A 19623-nucleotide genomic window follows, 5' to 3' on the forward strand; every position below is an offset into this window, starting at 1 on the left:
ACTTCGAAGGAAGAAATACATGGGTTTAGAGGGGCCCCTTATCCAATCAAATCCAAATTTGGACATTTCAAGAAAAGATCTGTTTTATACATACCACATTTACTTAGGTTTGTAGATTTTTCTTTATTTGCTGAGTTTTAAAAAGATCAATCTTTTTTCTTTTTCTTTTTTGTTTTTTTCTGCCTGGTTTGATTTTCTTTTTATTTGTATGTTTTAACAGAGAAGCTTTACATGAGAATATCAATGCCAGGACCAAAGCTGTCATGTCCCTTTTTGTTTAATTCTCATCTGTATTAGAATTATACATGGATATCAACTATCTTTTGGCTAGTTTTATAGTTGAAAATCACTTCAAAGATAGACATTAAGAATTATGTCATAACTGTGAAAAATGTCACTATCTCACAAATGTTTATTAACCCCAGTTTCAGTTGCTCATTGAGCCACATTTCTTCCTCCATTAAGGTTCATGCAGCACCTAACACTCCAGTGGGTGCTCAATTTATACTCTTTGAAGAGATTGAATAAACATATATTTTATTTTTTCTCAGGGTAAATTGATCTTAGCTTCTATTCTATTAATAAGAAATAAACTTTATTACTTTCCCAGAATGCACAGTTTCTTTCATTGAAGTCATAAGCATAATTAATTTGAAAATAAGTAACAACTTTGTGGAAGTGAATTTTCTAGCTCCGTGGAGTTCTTTCAAAGCGGTGTGGACAGTGACAGAACATGGGCTTTGTTGGGTAGCCAGTCCTGGGTTTGAATCTTGCTGCATGATTGTGGACAGTCAGCATCTTAAACCATCAGTTTCGTCACAGCCAAAGTAGATCTAATAGCCCCACTGCACAGTTTCATTATAGAGACCATATGAAGGAACTCATGCTTGGCCTATAGTAGGTCCTACCTAGGAAGTATGGGGAGAGGGATCATTGTGTATATTGGAGAGAATGCCCCACAAGGGGTAGCCAGGGAGTATTCTTAGAATAGTTATTTCCTGGAAACTGGATGAAGACACTGGGAGGTATAACTCCAAACAAAATACCACACAAAAATACATTTAATGAATTCTAAGACATTAATTTTAGAGCACACTATTGATTAGATAATTTTTGAGGATAAAAAGCAAAGCTACCACATTAAATGTGGCATATCCTGATTTGAAAACCATTAAAGTGTTTATCAAAAATGTGTGTATGGGTGGGAGAGGTGCTTAACAAGCAAAGGGCATTATGGAATTAAGGAAATCTATTATTTGCTCTGCCTCACAACTGGTATTCTAGGTACTAGCTCTACTTCTAAGAGAATGTTCTGCTAGTAATATTAAGCTAATATGCTACCCTTCTAGGATGTACCAAATGGGATTTAATTCAGTTCAATTGAACAAATATTTGTTGAGCCCTACTGTGTGTTAGGCCCTATGCTCTATGCTGGGGACACAGTAATAAATAAGACAAGACACAGTCCCTGTCTTCACAGAGCTTACATGTATTAAGCAAGTCATTCCAAATGTGATGGATATAATAGAAGGGGACACACAGGGTGCTTTGAGAGAGAAGATGTGGAGATTATGACACATACTTTGGTAAATAATGTATGTATTTTATATACAAAATCAATCCCATGAAGAGGTACTGAAATTATTGGGATTGTATAAACTAGAGATGAAGAAGCCAAAGGGAGTGTTATTATTGTCTTCAGGTATATGACATTTTTTGAATTTTATTTTGCTTTATTAAAGGATATGTTGGGCTGGGTGTGGTGGCTCATGCCTGTTATCTCAGCACTTTGGGAGGCTAAGGTGGGTGGATCACTTGAAGCCAGGGGTTTGAGACCAGCCTGGCCAACATGTTGAAACTCTGTCTCTACTAAAAATACAAAAAAAAATTAGCTGGGCATGGTGGCGAATGCCTATAATCCCAGCTACTCAGGAGGCTGAGGCATGAGAATTGCTTGAACCTGGGAGGTGGAGGCTACAGTGAGCCAAGATTGCACCACTGCACTCCAGCCTGGGTGACAAAGCAAGATTCCACCTCAAAAACAAAACAAAACAAAACAAAACAAAAACTTGGTTGAGTGTTTAGCCAGGGAATAATAAATAATAATAATAATGCTAACCTTTATTGCATGCTTCCTATGTGCTAGCCACTGTGACAAATACATTTTAAGTTGTATCTCATTTAATCTTCAAGCCACGTAATTACTTGTCTCTTACAAAGGAGAAAACTGAAGCTTAAAGACGTCGAGGACCTCCTGGGATTAAATTACCAGAGGCCAGATTCAGTTTAATCACTTATGATGAGGACGATCTCTGTTTTTCCATACCTGTCACAGATTTTTTAATGTTTAGAGTTCATGATTACTGAAGTGGTTACAAACTCAAATGACTAGAGGGCCAGGCAGGTAACACAGATGTAGATGGGAAACAATAAGGAGTAATGTGCAGAACTTGAATGTTGTTCTGAACCAAAGGCATTCAAACATTCAAATGCAGGTTTACTTAAAAGAGGGACAAACAAAGGAATCTGTGGGCCCTTCACCCCAGGAGATCAGTTGTTGGGGAGGAGTCATTTATAGGTATTTCTCATACTCACTTAACCTGATAGCCATTTGTATAGCACTTGTCATCTAGTATAGGAGTGAGTGTGTGTGTGTGTGTGTGTTGAAGGGTACAGTATGGCACAGTGGAAAATGCTTGGGCTTTGTAGGTTTTAAAGATACCTGCTTTGAATCTTGGCATTGCTGTGTGATTTTCACCAAGTTGCTTAACCCCTCTGCTCTTAGTCTTCTTCTTCTTTTCTTCTTTCTTCTTTTTCAGATGAAGTCTCACTCTGTTGCCTAGGCTGGAGTGCAGTGGTGCATTCTTGGCTCACTGCAGCCTCCACCTCCCAGGTTCAAGTGATTCTTGTCCCTTAGCCTCCTGAGTAGCTGAGATTACAGGCATGAGCCACTATGCCCGGCTAATTTCTGTATTTTTAGTAGAGACAGGGTTTTGCCATGTTGGCCAGGCTGGTCTCAAACTCCTGACCTCAAGTGATCGCCTGCCTTGGCCTCCCAAAGTGCTGGGATTCCAGCTGTGAACCACCGCGCCTGGCCTATTTTTGTTGTGAGACTGTTGGTTCCTTGCAGGTAGCTCTTAAACACATGTATCCCCGTCACTCAGCACACACTTGATGTGGCACACTACTTTTGCCAATTTAGTCACACACAAATCTGAAATTGTTTTCAGTAAGTAATGATAGCCATCAAAAAGCTTGAGGTAAATGAGAATGAGTGACTTGCCCCAAACCTCTCTCCCTGATTCTAATGAAAGTACATCTCATACCTAATTTTGTCACATATGAAGACATTTATTAAATAAACATTTATAAGCATGGGACAATTCATATGGCTTATTCTGCAGGCTGGGTGAAGGCCCAGCTGTCCTTTAGGTAGTAGACTACCACCTTTCCGGAAAGGTTCCATTGGGGCGGATTGGACAATAATCCAAGGCAGTGTCTTTTTCCCCTCGTAATGGACGTCAAGTAGCTAGAAATCTGCTTCCCAAAGTCAAGACACAGGAACATTTAGGTTTACACCTTGGACCCCATCCCATGAGTGTCTTGCTGGAATTCATGTACCCTGTTCATGCAGAGGAGGGTCTGAGTATAAAAATATTCAGTCAATCCACATGTCTTTAATACCATTAATTTTTGCCAATGAACCAATTCTAATATCTATAATGCTGACTATCAAACTTCTGATCATCAAACTTCATTAATCAGAATCCATTTCTGACATTTATTATGGAACGAAAAAGTCTCCAGTGTTGCTGGAGATACTAGTAGCCTAAGTCCTTGTGGTAGCCCCTCTGGCTTGTGGGTTTTGCTGCTGATGAGAAGGATAACTGTTTTGAGCACAATCTCACTGACTCTAGACCGATGGATCTCAACCCAGGGTGATTTTGCCCCCAGGGAGACATTTGACAATGTCTGGAGACATTTTTTGGTTGTCACAACTGGTAATGAGAGATGCTATTGGCATCTAGTGTGTAGAGTACAGGGGTGCAGATAAACTTCATATAGTACCTGGGGCAGCCCCAACAACAACAAATTATCTGGCCCCAAATGTCATTAACGAGGAGGATGAGAAACCCTGCTCTAGAGTGCACTTAAAACTGATGCACATGCTTGCATGATATGACTCTGTGATGATGTATTTTAAAGTTAAATTACAGACTTCATAACACTTGCAGTAAACTCAGCAGTAAAGACTTGAATGAATTTAGGAATTCATTGTAATATAATACATGTGGAAGGTATGGATTTAGAGCCCAGTTATTTACAACCTGTGGTAAACCCAATGAATAACATAGCCTGCAAAAACTTTTCAAAAATGGGAGGCTTTGGTCTTGTTTACCTGGAGTATAGGGAGGGACTTCCCTTACCCAAGTAGTGGTCCTATAAATTACCATCTTAATGGATACTCTTGGCTACTGAGTCATCAGAATTTTAAATTTACTTTAGTATTACAAACATTCATTGAATGCCTGCTGTGAGCCAGAGACCGTAGGAGGGTACAACAAACAATAAAATAGTCTCTGACCTGGGGGAGTTTATAGCACAGTAGAAATCACGCATTACATATCTTCACCAAGGCAACTTCCAATTACAATGTTCCAATAGCCTGTGATTGTAAAAATAACCTACAGTTTACCCTAGTTTCACTCCATGTGAAACCAGGCAGCTCTCCTTATTGCCTTTTGTGTTATTTCCACGTGGTCTGAGCCATATAGACATTTACATATTTTGCCAAAAACTACCAGATAGTAGTGGTGTAACTATTTTATCTAAAAAAGCAAAAATACATAAAAACTACAAATACTGAAGAGAAGTAGACCCTCTGAAAAAACTAGATGTTTTAAAAGAGGATTCATAGAAAAGCCTCAACAATTTCACTCTATTGTGAAAATGTCACTTTCACCTCTTAAACTCTGGAACCAAGGAAATGATTGGCAGTGTCACCAGCATTGTTGGGGTTTCCAGCCTCCCTTTTTGCCTTTTTGGGAGCATGCCGTACCTGATCACATGTAATAATGTGTCTTAGCACTTGCTACCTTAGCTAAAGGAATGCTCTTAGGACACCGCCAACTGCCCATCTATCCATCATTTCCCTTCATTGGAGATGGCACTCGAGGCAGTGTGGGTGGTTGCATAATTACTGGCGTGTCTGCATGTAGGAATGTGGCCTGAAACATTCTAAACTTAGAAACTATTCAGATCAGACCTTGTAGATGTTGTTTTTGGAGAGTGATAACTGTGGCATTCTCCAGGGCCTGTAAAATGAGCTCTGACATTGCCAACCATAGATTCCAGCTTTAATAGCGATCTGTTCAATGAGTAACCATAGTCCGGAGAACATTCATTCTTCTTTTTACAACCTGATTCCATCAATTATTATTTTTTAAATTGGGGTTTCACTTGGCTATAGGAAGATAATTTTATGGAAAGGGGTAAAAATTTGGTCAGCCAGGGGGAAAAAAAGGTAAAAATAGTAAGCAGGCTTGAGATCAGTTGTATTTTTAACTTTATATTAGCCAAGCATTGGAGTTCGTTTCCTTTCAGCTGATTAAGTTACATGTCTATATGGTGAATAAACTTTGCAGAAATAGAAAAATTTGTCTCTATGTCACTAATAAATGATTTATTGTCTCTCTCATTTAACATTTTTATGTATCATTGGTTTATATTTTGAAAGTCCTAGCCAAAGTTTATATTCCAACACTGCCTACTTTTTATATTCTTCTCAGCAGAACATTAAAAAAAGAAAAAAGGAGTCGTACTTATATATATTATAAAGAAATGTCTCAGAAATAATTTGTTTTTCTAAAACCGGTTTTACGTGAATTCTCAAGGCATTTTGCAAGTGTGGATTGGTGTCCGGGATAATTGTAATCATAGACCAGAAAAACCATTGTGACTTCCAAGAGTCACATGATCATACCTTAGTGTTTCGAAGGATCAGGTGGTTTAGCTCATTAGGAGGTCTCTTTTTATGAAGACAAATCATTTTTGCAACTGAAGTTTTTTACTGACTGGGTACACTTTTGCAGTTGCCTTAATGGCTACCCAAAATGATACTATGATTAAAAATGTATTCTGGGTCAGGCGTGGTGGCTCTCGCTTGTAATCCCAGCACTTTGAGAGGCCGAGGTGGGCAGATCATGAGGTCAGGAGTTCGAAACCAGCCTGATCAACATGGTGAAACTCTGTCTCTATTAAAACTACAAAAAATTAGCCAGGCGTGGTGGTGGGCACCTGTAATCCCAGCTCCTCAGGAGGCTGAGGCAGGAGAATCGCTTGAACCCGGAAGGTGGGGGTTGCAGTGAGCTGAAATTGTGACATTGCATTCCAGCCTGGGTGACAGAGCAAGACTCCATCTCAAAAAAAAAAAAAAGTATTCTGATCCTGGTTTTGGTTTACAAATTTAAGCTAAATGCATGTTAAAGGGGAGTCTCAGGTTTTGTTTACAATATGAAGTGCAATAGAATGAAATCCAGTTCACTGTCCTATTAATACAAAAATAATATAATAGCAAAAACAGCTAAGAATTAGATTCTTGCTATGCCTTCAAAGTAAAAGCCTCAGATTTCTCTTTTATCTAGTCATAAGTTCAGCACAGAGGTAATGAATGCATGTAGGTAATGAATGAATTAGTTATAAGCTTGCTACCCAAATGCTTCTTACATGCCTGTCTGGCATTTAAACCATCTCCATGCCATTTCTTTTTCATTTGAGCCCTATTTCATTGTTTTTGGTAAAAGAACAATTCTTTTGGATACAAATTGGATCATTTCATCCAAAGTAAAAGCTTAGCCCTGGTCAAATCTTTTCTTTTTTCCTTATTGCAAAGCCTTTGCCATGTTGGAATTGCAGCAAATGCCATCACAAACAACATTGTTGGGAGGGAAGTATGCCCTATTTCTTGTCTGCTTCCAATTCTCTCCTAGACTGAGAGTGCGCCTTTCCAACCAAAGGGCTGCCATCTGAAGAATAAATTCATTTCAACAGTCATTAGAGCTGTCTGTTTGGTGTTTAGGAAGCTCTGGCTAAAGGTGAACTGGAGCAATTTTTTAAAAAGTAGATGACAGATATATTGAAGTAGGTCTGTTGTTTCCATGTGACATCACTTGGGTTCCATTCAAATTGGGAGCCTGACAGTGCCTGATTCAGTGTGTCCAGGATTTAAGAAGCAGAAAAAATATAGTTGTGCTATATCTTTAGGTGGACTGACTTTGAAGCTCATCAATTCACCCAGCATTTATGGGACACCCAATGTGTACCTCGTACTGGAAAATTGCGGGCATGTTGGGGTCTTATCAGCTGATATTTTTACACTGGAATTTTCTGGGCTTTTTGAGCTTGAGTTTTGATTTTCTATGGCTTTTCGTGGTGTACTTCAGAAACATTTTATTCAAATCACCAAATTTTCTAACATTTTCAGTAAGGTATAAAAGAAGAACAAGCAATGTCTGGCTCCCCAAGTAACAAGCCTCAGAGGATTTCTAGAGAACAAGTCATACCAGGCAAAGTTGTATGTCTGTGTGCTTGTTTTAATAGTATTGCTAAAGGAGTGGATAAAGGGAAATCCAACGTTGAGTAACTTACAAGCTTTTAATCAAGCTTTGAAACTTGATTAAACTTAGCTGCAAAATGAACACTGTTTTCACTGAGTGACCACAGAGTGAGGGTCAGGGTACAATGCAGGGTGATCAGCTATCCTGCCTAACTTTGGGAGGTAGCGGTTGGTAGACTGCCTCAAGCAGAAGAGTCTTCCTTTTTCAATGTCATTATTAATCTAATAGAAAAAGCAGAATTTTCCTGGTGTTACTAAACTGAAATGAGCCCTAAACTATAGAAAATTTTAAGAAATAGTAACCAGGAGCCCAACCAATTAGAAATGAACAGCAGGGATGTTCACTAGCTTTTACCGAGTATTGTTTTATAGGTGAGAAAACTAAGTTTGAGGGAGGTAAGGTAACTAGCCAAAAGTTGTACAACTAATAAGTAGCATCACCAGTAGTCATAGTTAGATGTGGTTGACTCCAGTCACATGGTTATTCCATCATCCTTAAGGTAATTAAGCCCTAGTTTCAATATGATATGGCCATTAATATATCAAAATTGTTGCCTAAGTAAAGATGCCTTTGTGTTTATGTATTTAGCTTACAGGAATTATACTTGCAAAGTATCTTTTATTCACTTACTATTTTCACAGCTTTATTGAGATATCATTTACATATATTACAATTCAGTCATTTAAAGAGTATAATTCAATGATTTTTAGTTATTCACAGGATTGTGCCACAATTACCATAGTCTAATTTTAGAACATTTTAACCCCTCTTAAAAGAAACCAAACCCCCATTAGCTGTCACTTCCCATCCCTCCTATTTACCACCCACCCCCAGCCCTAAGCAACTATTAATCTACTTTCTGTGTTTATAGATTTACCTATTCTGGGTATTTTATATAAATGGAATCATACAATATGTGTTCATTTGTCATAGGCTTCTTTTGTTTAGCATAACATCTTCAAGATTCACCCATTTTATAGCGTGTATAAGTACTTGGTTTCTTTTTATGGCTGAATAATATTCCATTATATGAATATGCCACAATTTGTTTATCCATTTGTCTGTTGATGGACATTTGAGTTGTTTCTACTTTTTGGCTATTATAAGTAATGCTGCTATAACTATTCGTGAGCAGGTTTTTAAATGGACATATATTTTCATTTCTCTTGGGCGTATACCTAGAAGTGGAATTTCTAGGTCATATGGTAACTCTATGTTTAACTTTTTGAGGAGCTGCCAGCCTATTTAACACAGCAGCTGTACTGTATTACATTTCCATCAGCAATGTACGTGGCTTCCAATTTCTCCACATCCTTGCCAGCACTTGTTATTGTCCATCTTTTTACTCCTCTCATTTAATTTTCATAATCCTATGAATTAGCCAAAGAAAAATATTCATAATGCTATTTTATAGATAAAACCCCCATGTCAACAAGAATCCTATTATGTGTGCAAATAGAGGGGAAGAAGTGGCATGGATAATTCAAAACAACACATCATCCAAAAGTAATTTAAAACTTTTTGAATCAGACACTTACAGCTATGTTGGATGTTAGAGATCATGTTTCCTACATTTTAAAGGTGATGAAACTAGAGCCCAGAAAAGGGAAGTAAATTGATGAACACTGACATAAAGCTGCTTGGTAGCAAAGTCAGGACTAGAAGCTCTGTCTCCTTGGTTCCCAGGACATTGCCTGTTCCAGCACAGCCTATTGCATTCTTCCCTAGGGGATGTATAAATTCATCCATATCATAGGAATGTCGTTTTCTTAACTCATTCATCTGTGCTGACCTTTTATTACAACAAATCTATCTGGTTTATTGTAATAAATTTCAGGTATTGGGAGATTAGTGAAGCTGAAACCTGCAATTGGGGAGCTCCTGATAGGATTAGTTTCGCATATTGCACATGATGAGACTGATATGCAGGCAGAAGGTTAATGCAGGCAGTGCTTCATAGTGACGTTTCTTGGGTCAGATTGCTTGTATATGAATTCTGGCTCTACTGCTTACTGTTTGACACTTTCTGTACTCTGGTCTTATTTTTAAAATGGGAGTAATAATAGTATATACCTCACAGTATTGTTTTTATAATTAAGTGAGATTATTTCTGTAAAGAGGTTAGCACAGCCCCTGGCTCCTAGATACCCTTCAATAAATGTTGACAATTATTATTACAAAACATTAACCTGCTCAGACCACTGAAAATGTTGTAATGTGAGATTTTACAGAAAATAAATGAATCATCCCCTTGAAAAAAGTAGCTTCACTAAAGGAGCAGGCCTAGAAAATGTCTGTTTTCTAAAATCTTCATATTTTTGAGCTATATGGAACATAATAAAATTCTCTTTGTTAAGAAAAAAACCTTAGTATGTTAACTTCCCATTCTTACAAGTTATGAACTAATTTCCTTTATAATGTAACTTTGGGCAATACCACACAACTTTGTACAGAAACCAGCCAATTTGAATTGACCTCATGTTTAAAGCTGCGACAGTAGGAAAGCATAACTAAAGCACATATGCCTATCGTGGATGTAATGTATTAGTAGTGTTCTTCCTTAGTATCTTTGCTTAAATATCAAGATGAAAATTCACTGGATTATTTTATGGGGCTGAATATATAATTTGTATATTGGTGTAGAAGAAAGGGCACCCAGTAGGAAATCAGAAGACAGGATTAGAATCCTAGCCCTTATCTTCCCTTATTCATGACCACAGGCAGTGTGTTCAGATGCCTGTAAGCTTCTGTTTCCTCATCGGGAAGTGGGGGGACAGGGGGTCAGCAGTTCCTATCTCAGAGGGTTGTCATGAGGACCACATGATAATCTGGGTATGACAGCCTTGCACACAGTGCCTGGCCCACAGTCAGTCCTCAGGAAATGACAGCTAAACAGCAATGTAGTGTTTAGGCAGTGGTAGTGCCACACATGAAATATGGAGGCAGATTCAACGGTAAGTTTAGGTGAAGAAATTGGACATGTCCGTGTTCACATAGTATGATGATTCATGTCTACTCTGCTGTTGCTGCTGCTGCTTTCCTGTAACCAATTTTAGAGCCTATCTTGGCAGCTGGAAGTATTTGGGATTAATTTCACACTCACTTTATGAGTTGAGCGTTTTCCTGCAAGCAGCTCCCTGGGCCTCTGCCTCATTACTTTGGCATCAACTGATATGTCAGTTGGACAGAGATGTCCTTTGGGGTCTCCATTTTATTTGGAAACCTTCAATTTGAAAAAGCAAAACAAAGGCCATCAACACATTGTGCTTGAAATCGTTAGCATTTATTGTTTCCTAAACCCCTCCCTTTCTGTAGTTCTGTTGAACACTAGGGAACACACATCTTGCTCAGCCAGTGATGCACCCTTAAAAATCGCTCTCCCTCAAATTTAAGTCCTAGCAGCTGGTTGGCCTCATTTCTCAGTTCCAGGTGAGCAGCGAGATCTTCTAGGCCTTGGTCTCGGAGATCTGAATCTTGATGCGTGTAGTTTTTCCAGCTCTTTTTACTATGTTAATTCTGTTAAATTCATTTGGCTCTTATGGGGAACACAGTAAACTTGGCTGTTACGTGTAAAACTAAATTGAGAACATGGAGAGCTGTTTAGTATTTCATGCTGGCCAGTAGGTCAGGAAGATTTTCCTTGGGGGTAATTTACATAAGGAATTGTTTATCCCATTTCTTTCCAGTTTCTGTGACCATTTGGGGATAGCAGACTCCTTCCACAATGGCACAGGAATATATCCAATGAGACTGAGACTTAGAGATGCTTCTGTCCGACTGATATATTTTGGGCCTTGCTCAGGAAAGATCCTGTGGCTTGGACTGCTGTCTCACTGAGAAGTCATTCTTCCATAACAGCTGTGTTTAGCAAGTTGGGTGGGTACATGAACTGACATGTTGTTGCACTTAGTGAGGATTTTTCCCTTGATAGTGAGGAACGTGCATAAAAGCATCCTTTAAGTCCAGAAAATGCCCCAAATATTTGTTATGATCTGATAGCTGCTTAGAGTGCAGCCTCCATTAAGTAACACCCACACTCAGAATACTCTGTGGCTTCCCAGTGCCTACAGAGTTAAGTGAATGCTTTCACTGTGACATTTTGTTTCCTCTACAACAGTGCCCAGCCTACCTTTTTAATGTCATCAAACACTGTCCCTAAACTGCACTTATTCAATATCTATTCTTTTTTTTTTTGAGATGGAGTCTCACTCTGTCACCAGGCTGGAGTGCAGTGGCGCAATCTCGGCTCACTGCAACCTCCGACTCCCTGGTTCAAGTGATTCTCCTGCCTCAGCCTCCCGAGTAGCTGGGATTACAGGCACGTGCCACCACGCCCAGCTAATTTTTGTATTTTTAGTAAAGATGGGGTTTCAACATGTTGGCCAGGCTGGTCTCGAATGCCTGACCTTGTGATCTGCCCGCCTCGGCCTCCCAAAGTGCTGGGATTGCAGGTGTGAGTCACGCGCCCAGCCTTCAATATCTATTCTTTAGGACACATTTCAGATACCTCTTCTCACTGGTGTGCTAGTAAATAGCTCTCTGGGGAAGAAGGGGAAGGGTAGGAAGCCTGATTTTGTAACGTTTGTGGATTTTCATGTAGTAAATACTTCCACCATGGCTGATTTCAAGCTACCAATGTGAGGTCCCTGAATGCAAAGTTGGGAAGAAATGTAAACCGTAGCCCATTGCAAAGTGTTTCCAACATATGGATACAATAGGCATAAATAACCTCAAGAAACTAGATAATAGTAGGAAGTAATGAATGTTGAGTATTTATTACCTTTGTTTTAAATGTAATTTATTTAGTTTTAAGTTTATGTGATTTAATTGTTAGTAATGGCCATGTGTGACAGCTGGCTTGCAAAATTTCTGAAAACTGAACAATAGGTTCTTTCTCCTGATGTGGGAGGAGCTGACTGAGCTAGTTCTGGCATACCACTGCTTCTTTCTCTACCTCTTCCTTCCTAAGGCCCCCTACACTCAGCTAGTAGTAGTATGCCCATCTCTGAACCTACAACATGCTTAAGGTCTCAAACAAAATTTAGAGTGAGACACACTCCAGAGTTTGAATCCTGTTCTTTCATCTACTAGGTGATGGTCAGGCTGACTACTTATTTTGTGGATCCCAGTGCAAAATGAAAATGAGGGGCCATTGTTCAAAAGGCAGGAAGAAAGCGCTGTTAAAACCACTAAAATAAAAAGCTTTTTCTTTTCTTCAGTACTCTCTCTTTCACAGCTTCTGATGATATTTTCTTATTTTCTTTTTAGTCGCTTTCTAAGTAAGAAAAAACTAAAATTTCAAATAAGTAGCATGAATTTTACCATTAATCGTTACATTAATTCAGTTTTAAATGCAAGTATGAGCATTTAACTCATGAGTGCACATGACTCCTCTGCGCATGTGCATGCTCCATTGCCCTATCAATTTTACTTACAAAACGCAAGCTCAAAAATAAAATTACTGAGAATTTCAAGGCAGAGACAGCAGAGCGTTAAACAAATTCAGGCCCGTCAAAGCTCGAGCACAGTTTGCACACCCTGCGTACAGTCCTGGGCAAATACCTTATATTTGCTGAGCCTAAGAGTTCTCATCTGTGAAAGAAAATATCAACTAAGTCGCAGGGGAGATGTGAGGATTGAAGGCACTGATACCTGTATGGCACAGGGCAGAATGCTTGGCATGCGACCTATGTTCAATTAATTGGAGGGATAGTTATTCACATAATAATCGCAATGTTAGTGGAATTCTCCTTTATAGCCTATAGAGTCTTCCTTATGTGGTCAATATTTGCCTCCCTGACTGATTTTCCTTTCTATTACAAACTCTTTGAAGGTGGAGATTAGATCTGTCACCATTGAATTCCCTACAATACTTCCCACAAATTCTTGCACATATCTGGCATTCAGTGGGTGTTTATGACCTTGATCCTTGTATGATTTGGACTTTTTGACAATAAGCATCTGTGTCATAATGTGATGGCCCCACAATGAGGCTTAATTGGTAACATTCACAGGAAGAAAAAGAGTATAAACTCAGACTTTAACAGGAGTCCGTTGTAATCATGGTGGGGGTGGGGGAGGAACACGATTCCAGGTGTTTTGGTTTAAGGAAAGTGGGCTCTTTCCATCTTTTCGAGGGGACTTCTTGAAGTAATGGGGAAGGGATGAGTTCCAAGCTCCGTTTGAGTAAAAGAGGCCCCAGGGATATTAACTCTGGCCCACAGTAATCCGTCCCTTTGCTAACTTCTTTCACACTTACTTTCTGTTCTGCACAATTAGGACATTATTATAGTAATGTTTCTTCCCACTAATTGGCTGTGTATGTATGTTTTCTTTCCAACAAATTATAAGATCCTTGTGGACTGTAAGATATTGTATAGTTCTTTTGAATGTAATTGGGAAGTAGCACAGTACTAGGCACATAGCAAGCAGTGCACTTTACATTATGCTAGTCTTCCTTTAAACTTCCATGCCTCCCTGTAGAGCGAAATGTGAATTGTCATTGCCTTTTATAACTCCTGCAAGCCCTCAGCGAAGTGGCAAAGAATCTTGGTCGCCCTAGCGATTTCAGGCAAGGACCTTCAGTTGCTCTGCCTACATCTCTTTTCCAGTATCTCCGAGACACTCTGAGGGCTGTTTCTGTACAGCCCCTCTCCCAACATGGAATTTGGGAGACCACACAGCTGTACATTGTACTTGTTTGAATGATGATTTTTTAACAAGCCCTTTGGGCCCGTGTCAATAAACCGTGAAATATCACCAAATGGATCATCTGCACCAGACTTCTGAAACTCATCTGAACTCCAGTCCCCCAGCTGGTGGGGGCTTGTAGAAAGGAGCTCATATGGCCCTGGCTTTTGCTAATGCTGTTCTGGGGACTGTCAGACGCCTTGAGCCTCTGCGGCAGTCAGTTCATTACTTTTAATGAGCACAAAATTCACCAAGACATTAAACTAAAATAAAACACCAATGGGCAGTTTTGGATGTTTCATCCAATTGTTGCTTTAGTTCTTTTTTCCACAGGATTATTCAAAAAGATGAAAAAAAGTCAATTCTTCTCACTCCTGCCAATTTTATCCTAAGTAGATTTGGCATTGTAAAGCTAACACACCCTGAACTTTTTTTTTTTTTTTTTCTTTCAGGTCCCTGTGGGCTGGTGCCTGATATTTGTGTTAAAAATGACATTACTCAACTGGTCAAATGTTTGAACATTATCTACCTTTTAGATATAATAAAGAAATATTAGATATCTCAATACCATGTGGCATCTAAAGACTAATATTAGAGGAAAACGATGTTCTGAAAAAAGTGTAATGAAGTTATTTTGAACTACAAGGCAAATGCAATTATTCTTCTGAGAATGTTTTAATTGATTAATTTATGTGGCTGGTAATAAAGACTGTGATAACTTTATTAGAGGTTACTTATATTACCATATATTGAAGAAAGTCAATAGATGGCAAAGCAGACACTGAACACTGTCCCTGCTAAGCTTATTTTGTGGATATTTTCCACTTCTGGCCATATGGATTTGGAATTACTGTGGGCATTTTTTTTTTTAAAGAAGGAAGTGAGCAGATGAATGATAACTCTTTTATTACTCAACATAGCTTGTGTTTGTGGAAGACAAAGTTCATCAAGTTGTCTTGAAGAAAAACAAAAGTGTGCCAGACGTAATTTGTTGAGGGCTCAATAATTGTGAAATTATCCCTAACCAAAGTTTGTAATATCTGCAGGTAATCGCTCTAGCAGATGCAGTGGAGGAAAACCAAGGCAATCTGTTTCAGTCATTCACCAGGCTGAAGAGTGCCACCCATTTGGTGATTCTGCTGATCGCGCTGTGGCAGAAGCTTAGTGCTGACCAGGTTGCTATTCTGGAAGCGGCATTTCTGCCGCTACAAGAAGACACTCAAGAATTGGTAAGGACCTGAAAGCCTGTGGTGGGACCAGCCAGCATTATTGAAGTTTCGGCTTTAGGAAGATATCACATGGCTATCAGGTTTTCTAAGGTATCAAATAAGGGTTTGATTTTTTACAAAAATGCTGCTTTCCTTGTCTTTAAACCATAATAAAAATGTCAAACAAAGGCCTTTTTCTGTAGAGCTATTTTAAGAATAGGTATATAGTCAATTTTTATGTGGTCCAGTCTACTTTTTATGTGTTCTTCAATCACTTAGAAGCCAGGGAAACAGTCATTTGACAGTCTAGATGATGGCAGTAACCTTCAGATTAGCTAATCCTTTCCTTTTCCGCCAGAGAAAACACTTCGGCCATTTTAATTTGCTCAACCTTCTTAAATTTAAGTGTCACTTCAAAGGTTAGAGAGAATGGAGATAGCCTTGCTATAACTGATGTGAATAGTTCCTTACATTTATAGAGTTCTTTATGTGTAGTTTATAAACTCTTTTACCCTCAGTCCTAGCATAGGCAGTTTAGAATGAAAAGAGAAAAAATGAGGGTAGTATTTGGCATTTTCAGGAAAGGATTATTTAACTTAAAACCTCTGAGATCCTTTAAATTGTAGAGATATATATGACCACCACGGGCCGTTCTGGGGGACTTTTTGTGTGCTTTTATTTACAAAAGAAAATACAAATCTCGGAAATTAGAGACCCTTGAACTTAGTTCTTCATATTGGATGAAAACATTTCAAGGGGAAATCATTTCAAATCCATTTTAAAACCTAGATTTGAGAACTAAAAATAGTAATATTAAAACTAACAATTTTTTTTGAGTGGTTATTAGGTACCAGGTGTTATTTTAAGTGTTTTGTAAGAATTATTTACTCTTAAGCGTGGGCCAGTGAGGTAATTAAAGTACTGTTTCCATCCCTGTTTTACCTATGGGAAAATTTAGGCTTTAAGAGTTAAGTACTTTTCTTAACTCTTTCTGTCTGCCTATATTTTAGTGAACAGGATCATGAATGTAATTTTGAAAACCACAGTTTTATCCGCTGAATTGAATTTTCTGCAGTTAGGTCAGAGGATTGCCAGATTTTTTTTTAAAAAAGAAGCTATATTTTATGTGCTAACCAAACTATTAATAAGTAAATTGGAAAAAGTTAGAATACACATTTTTGTTTAGTGGTGAATGATATATTATAAGGTGATTGACAAAATTGCGACTAAAATTGACCTTTGAGAAACTAGAAATGGAGACACAACTGTAATACTAGAAAGTAATGGTTAGGATTATATTAATAAGAATGATAGCTGTCACTTATGAACTCAGATTTAGTAGTCAAACAGGTTTGGGTGACTTCGGTTATTGGTTCCACCACTTAGTGACAAAATCACTGTGGTTCAGTTTCTTAACTGTTCTAAATCTCTCTTCTGTAGCTGTAAGATGGAAACAATAATAGGACCTACCCAGTAAGTTGTAATAGGAATTAAATGAGATAATTACATAGAGTGCTAAAGATTAGCAATCATTACTGGAAGTGATTTGTACATTTTATGTATATTATTTATTGTCCTCACTAAAGTTATGCAAGATCAGTTTTTTTGTTTGTTTGTTTGTTTGTTTTTTCGTTTTGAGATGGGGTCTTGCTCTGTTGCCCAGACTGGAGTGCAATGGTGTGATCTCAGCTCACTGCAACCTCTGCCTCCTGGGTTCAAGTGAATCTCCTGCCTCAGCCTCCCGAGTAGCTGGGATTACAGGCGCATGCCACCATGCCTAACTAATTTTTTTTTGTATTTTTCATAGAGACAGAGTTTCACTGTGTTGGCCAGGCTGGTCTTGAACTTCTGACCTCAAGTGATCCTCCTGCCTCAGCCTCCCAAAGTGCTGGGATTACAAGGCGTGAACTATCACATCTGGCCCAGTCTTAGTAACTTTCATGGTTATTTGTCCATCTTCACAACTACACTTAAGAATGATAATATCTTATTCCTTTTTATATCCTCAGTACCTGGCACAGTGCCTGAGCACAGAGCAGTCAGTATTTGTCGGGTAGATGAATGAAGGAAAGGGTGAAAACTAACAAATGGTGACCTCAAAGAATAGATGCAGTGGATGTAATCTGGAGCATGAGGAAGCGGGTCAGGGCCAGCTACGTAATTTGCAAGGCCTAGTGCATAATGAATACTTGAACCTCCTTGTTCAAAACGTAGGGGAAGAGGTGATAAAGTGCTGTTAAAACACGTACTAAAAGCAAAGCTTCTTTCTTTCTGCAGCGTCTCTCCTGACTTGTCGTGGCGTTTTTTATTTGCTATTTTATGTTCTAAGTAAGAAAAATAAAAAATTTAAATTGTTAGTGTGAATTTTACCATTGGTCTTTGTAATGTGCAGTGCCTCTTTGAAATACAAATATGACTGCATTAGACTCATATGCAGAATCAACAAAATTACACAATTTATATTTTGTAGCTTGTACTTACACATATATTTTGTTCTTATAGAACTGTGGAATCACCAGACTTAACTTTTTATTTCATTTCTTGATATGTGCCTATCTTCCAGTGCTCTCTACCTTCAGCTTACTGATGAGAAAGGAAGGACTGAAAGGAAAAGGAACTATGTATCACTCTTTTTCTTTCCTTCTATGTTATCATTTTCACTGTAAGTGATTAGGTAATACAGGGGAAGTAACAGGAGTAAGAAAAGATACAATGGGCTTCTTCAGTCATTCCTGTTGCTTTGAACTCTGTTGCCTTCCTTCTTTATTCAAAATATGTCTGGTTCTCATGGAAAGCCTCTCAGGGCTACCAGTGTCCCCACTTAATCAGTCTAGACATAACATGCCTTCCTTGTAGTTGCTTTGAGTCTCCCTGAACCCCTACTCATCATGGGGCCACAGGAATTCAGAGCTCATGGGGCTACATGTGAATGAGACAGAAAGGAGAAAGGGGGCATGCATACTGCATATATCTTCCCTTTTTATACACATGCTTCATTGCTCCATCAGAGTTCACTTAGGAAACACAAATTCAGAGGTAAAATTATTAAAAATTTCAAGATGGTGACAACAAAACATTAAGCCAGGCAGGGCTGGCAGGTCATCCTTCTGAGCATGAGCCCCTTTGTGACTGCAGAGATTGAATGCTCATGAAGCTGGCCCTGAAGCATGGTTAAACTCAAAGGAAGACTTTCCTAGAAATAAATGTTCTAAATGTAGGAATTGGTACCCAGAAGAGATTGTGGTATTTCTTACTTGAGAGATCTTTAAAAAGTCTTATTTGTCTGGGAATATATAAGCATGCTTATCCCTGTAGGCAGGTGAATGGACTTAGTCTCTCCTGAAAGCCCCTTTCTACATTCTCTGCTGTCATAGCCCCCAAAAGATGTAGAAGAAAATTCTTTCAACTCTCTTCTGAATTCGGTGAGATTAGAAGGTATGTATACTCATTATGTCTTTGGAGTCATTAATGAGACAAGACATTTGATAAAAACATAACTTGGAGAAGAATGAATCAAAAAAGATATTTTAATACTGCTTGTTATGCTCTTCATCTTTAATTAGGTTGTGGTATTCACTTCGGACTTATACTGTTGAGACAGCTTATACATCTTGAGAAAAAAGGAATCCTTTTTCATTCTTTAAGACATACGCATGCAGTATGTGGTTTTGACATGCTAGTTCACAATCCCCCACATTATGCCTTTAGACCTCACAAATAAATGTTATGTGATGGGTATCCCACTGAGATGTGAAAATGAAATATGCAAACCTGAAATAACTTGGAAGAAGGGTGAGGCAGAGAAGAAAGGACTCTCTTACCAGAATGTTGAAAATATATCCCATATTGAAGTTATTATGATACCACAAAAATCTGAATGTAATTTAGATGGTTTGGTTGAGGGTGGATGGCAGAGTACACGTGTGAGAGGGAAAGCTTTAGACATGTGGACGACATTTTCAGAAGAGCCTCTCAGCTCAAGGTCACATGTCCCCACAAGTATTGAGAGGTAAAAGAAAGTGCTCAGAAGATGTTTTGTTTATGTTTCAGACAGCACTGTGTAATGATTTGTTGTTATTTTGATGGTATGTTTTAAAAGGCAGCCTAAA

General features: G+C 38.5%; 1 protein-coding gene across 17 annotated transcripts in view; it reads left to right on the top strand.

The window, feature by feature from the left end:
• The window catches only part of BBS9 (Bardet-Biedl syndrome 9), a 580067-nt gene that overhangs the window by 359254 nt on the left and 201190 nt on the right, over positions 1-19623 (top strand). For 14 of the 17 annotated variants that reach the window (XM_063708101.1, XM_055347536.2, XM_055347539.2 and 11 more), the window contains one exon: positions 15353-15535. The exons of 2 other annotated variants lie outside the window; for them this stretch is intronic. In XM_063708101.1, the coding sequence (XP_063564171.1) occupies positions 15353-15535 (183 nt within the window). Of the gene's footprint in view, positions 1-15352; positions 15626-19623 lie in introns of all 17 variants that reach the window. One more of the 17 variants, XR_010134445.1, reaches the window with a different exon arrangement.

The sequence above is a fragment of the Gorilla gorilla genome, chromosome 6 (assembly GCF_029281585.2).
Source record: "Gorilla gorilla gorilla isolate KB3781 chromosome 6, NHGRI_mGorGor1-v2.1_pri, whole genome shotgun sequence".
Lineage (NCBI taxonomy): Eukaryota > Metazoa > Chordata > Mammalia > Primates > Hominidae > Gorilla > Gorilla gorilla.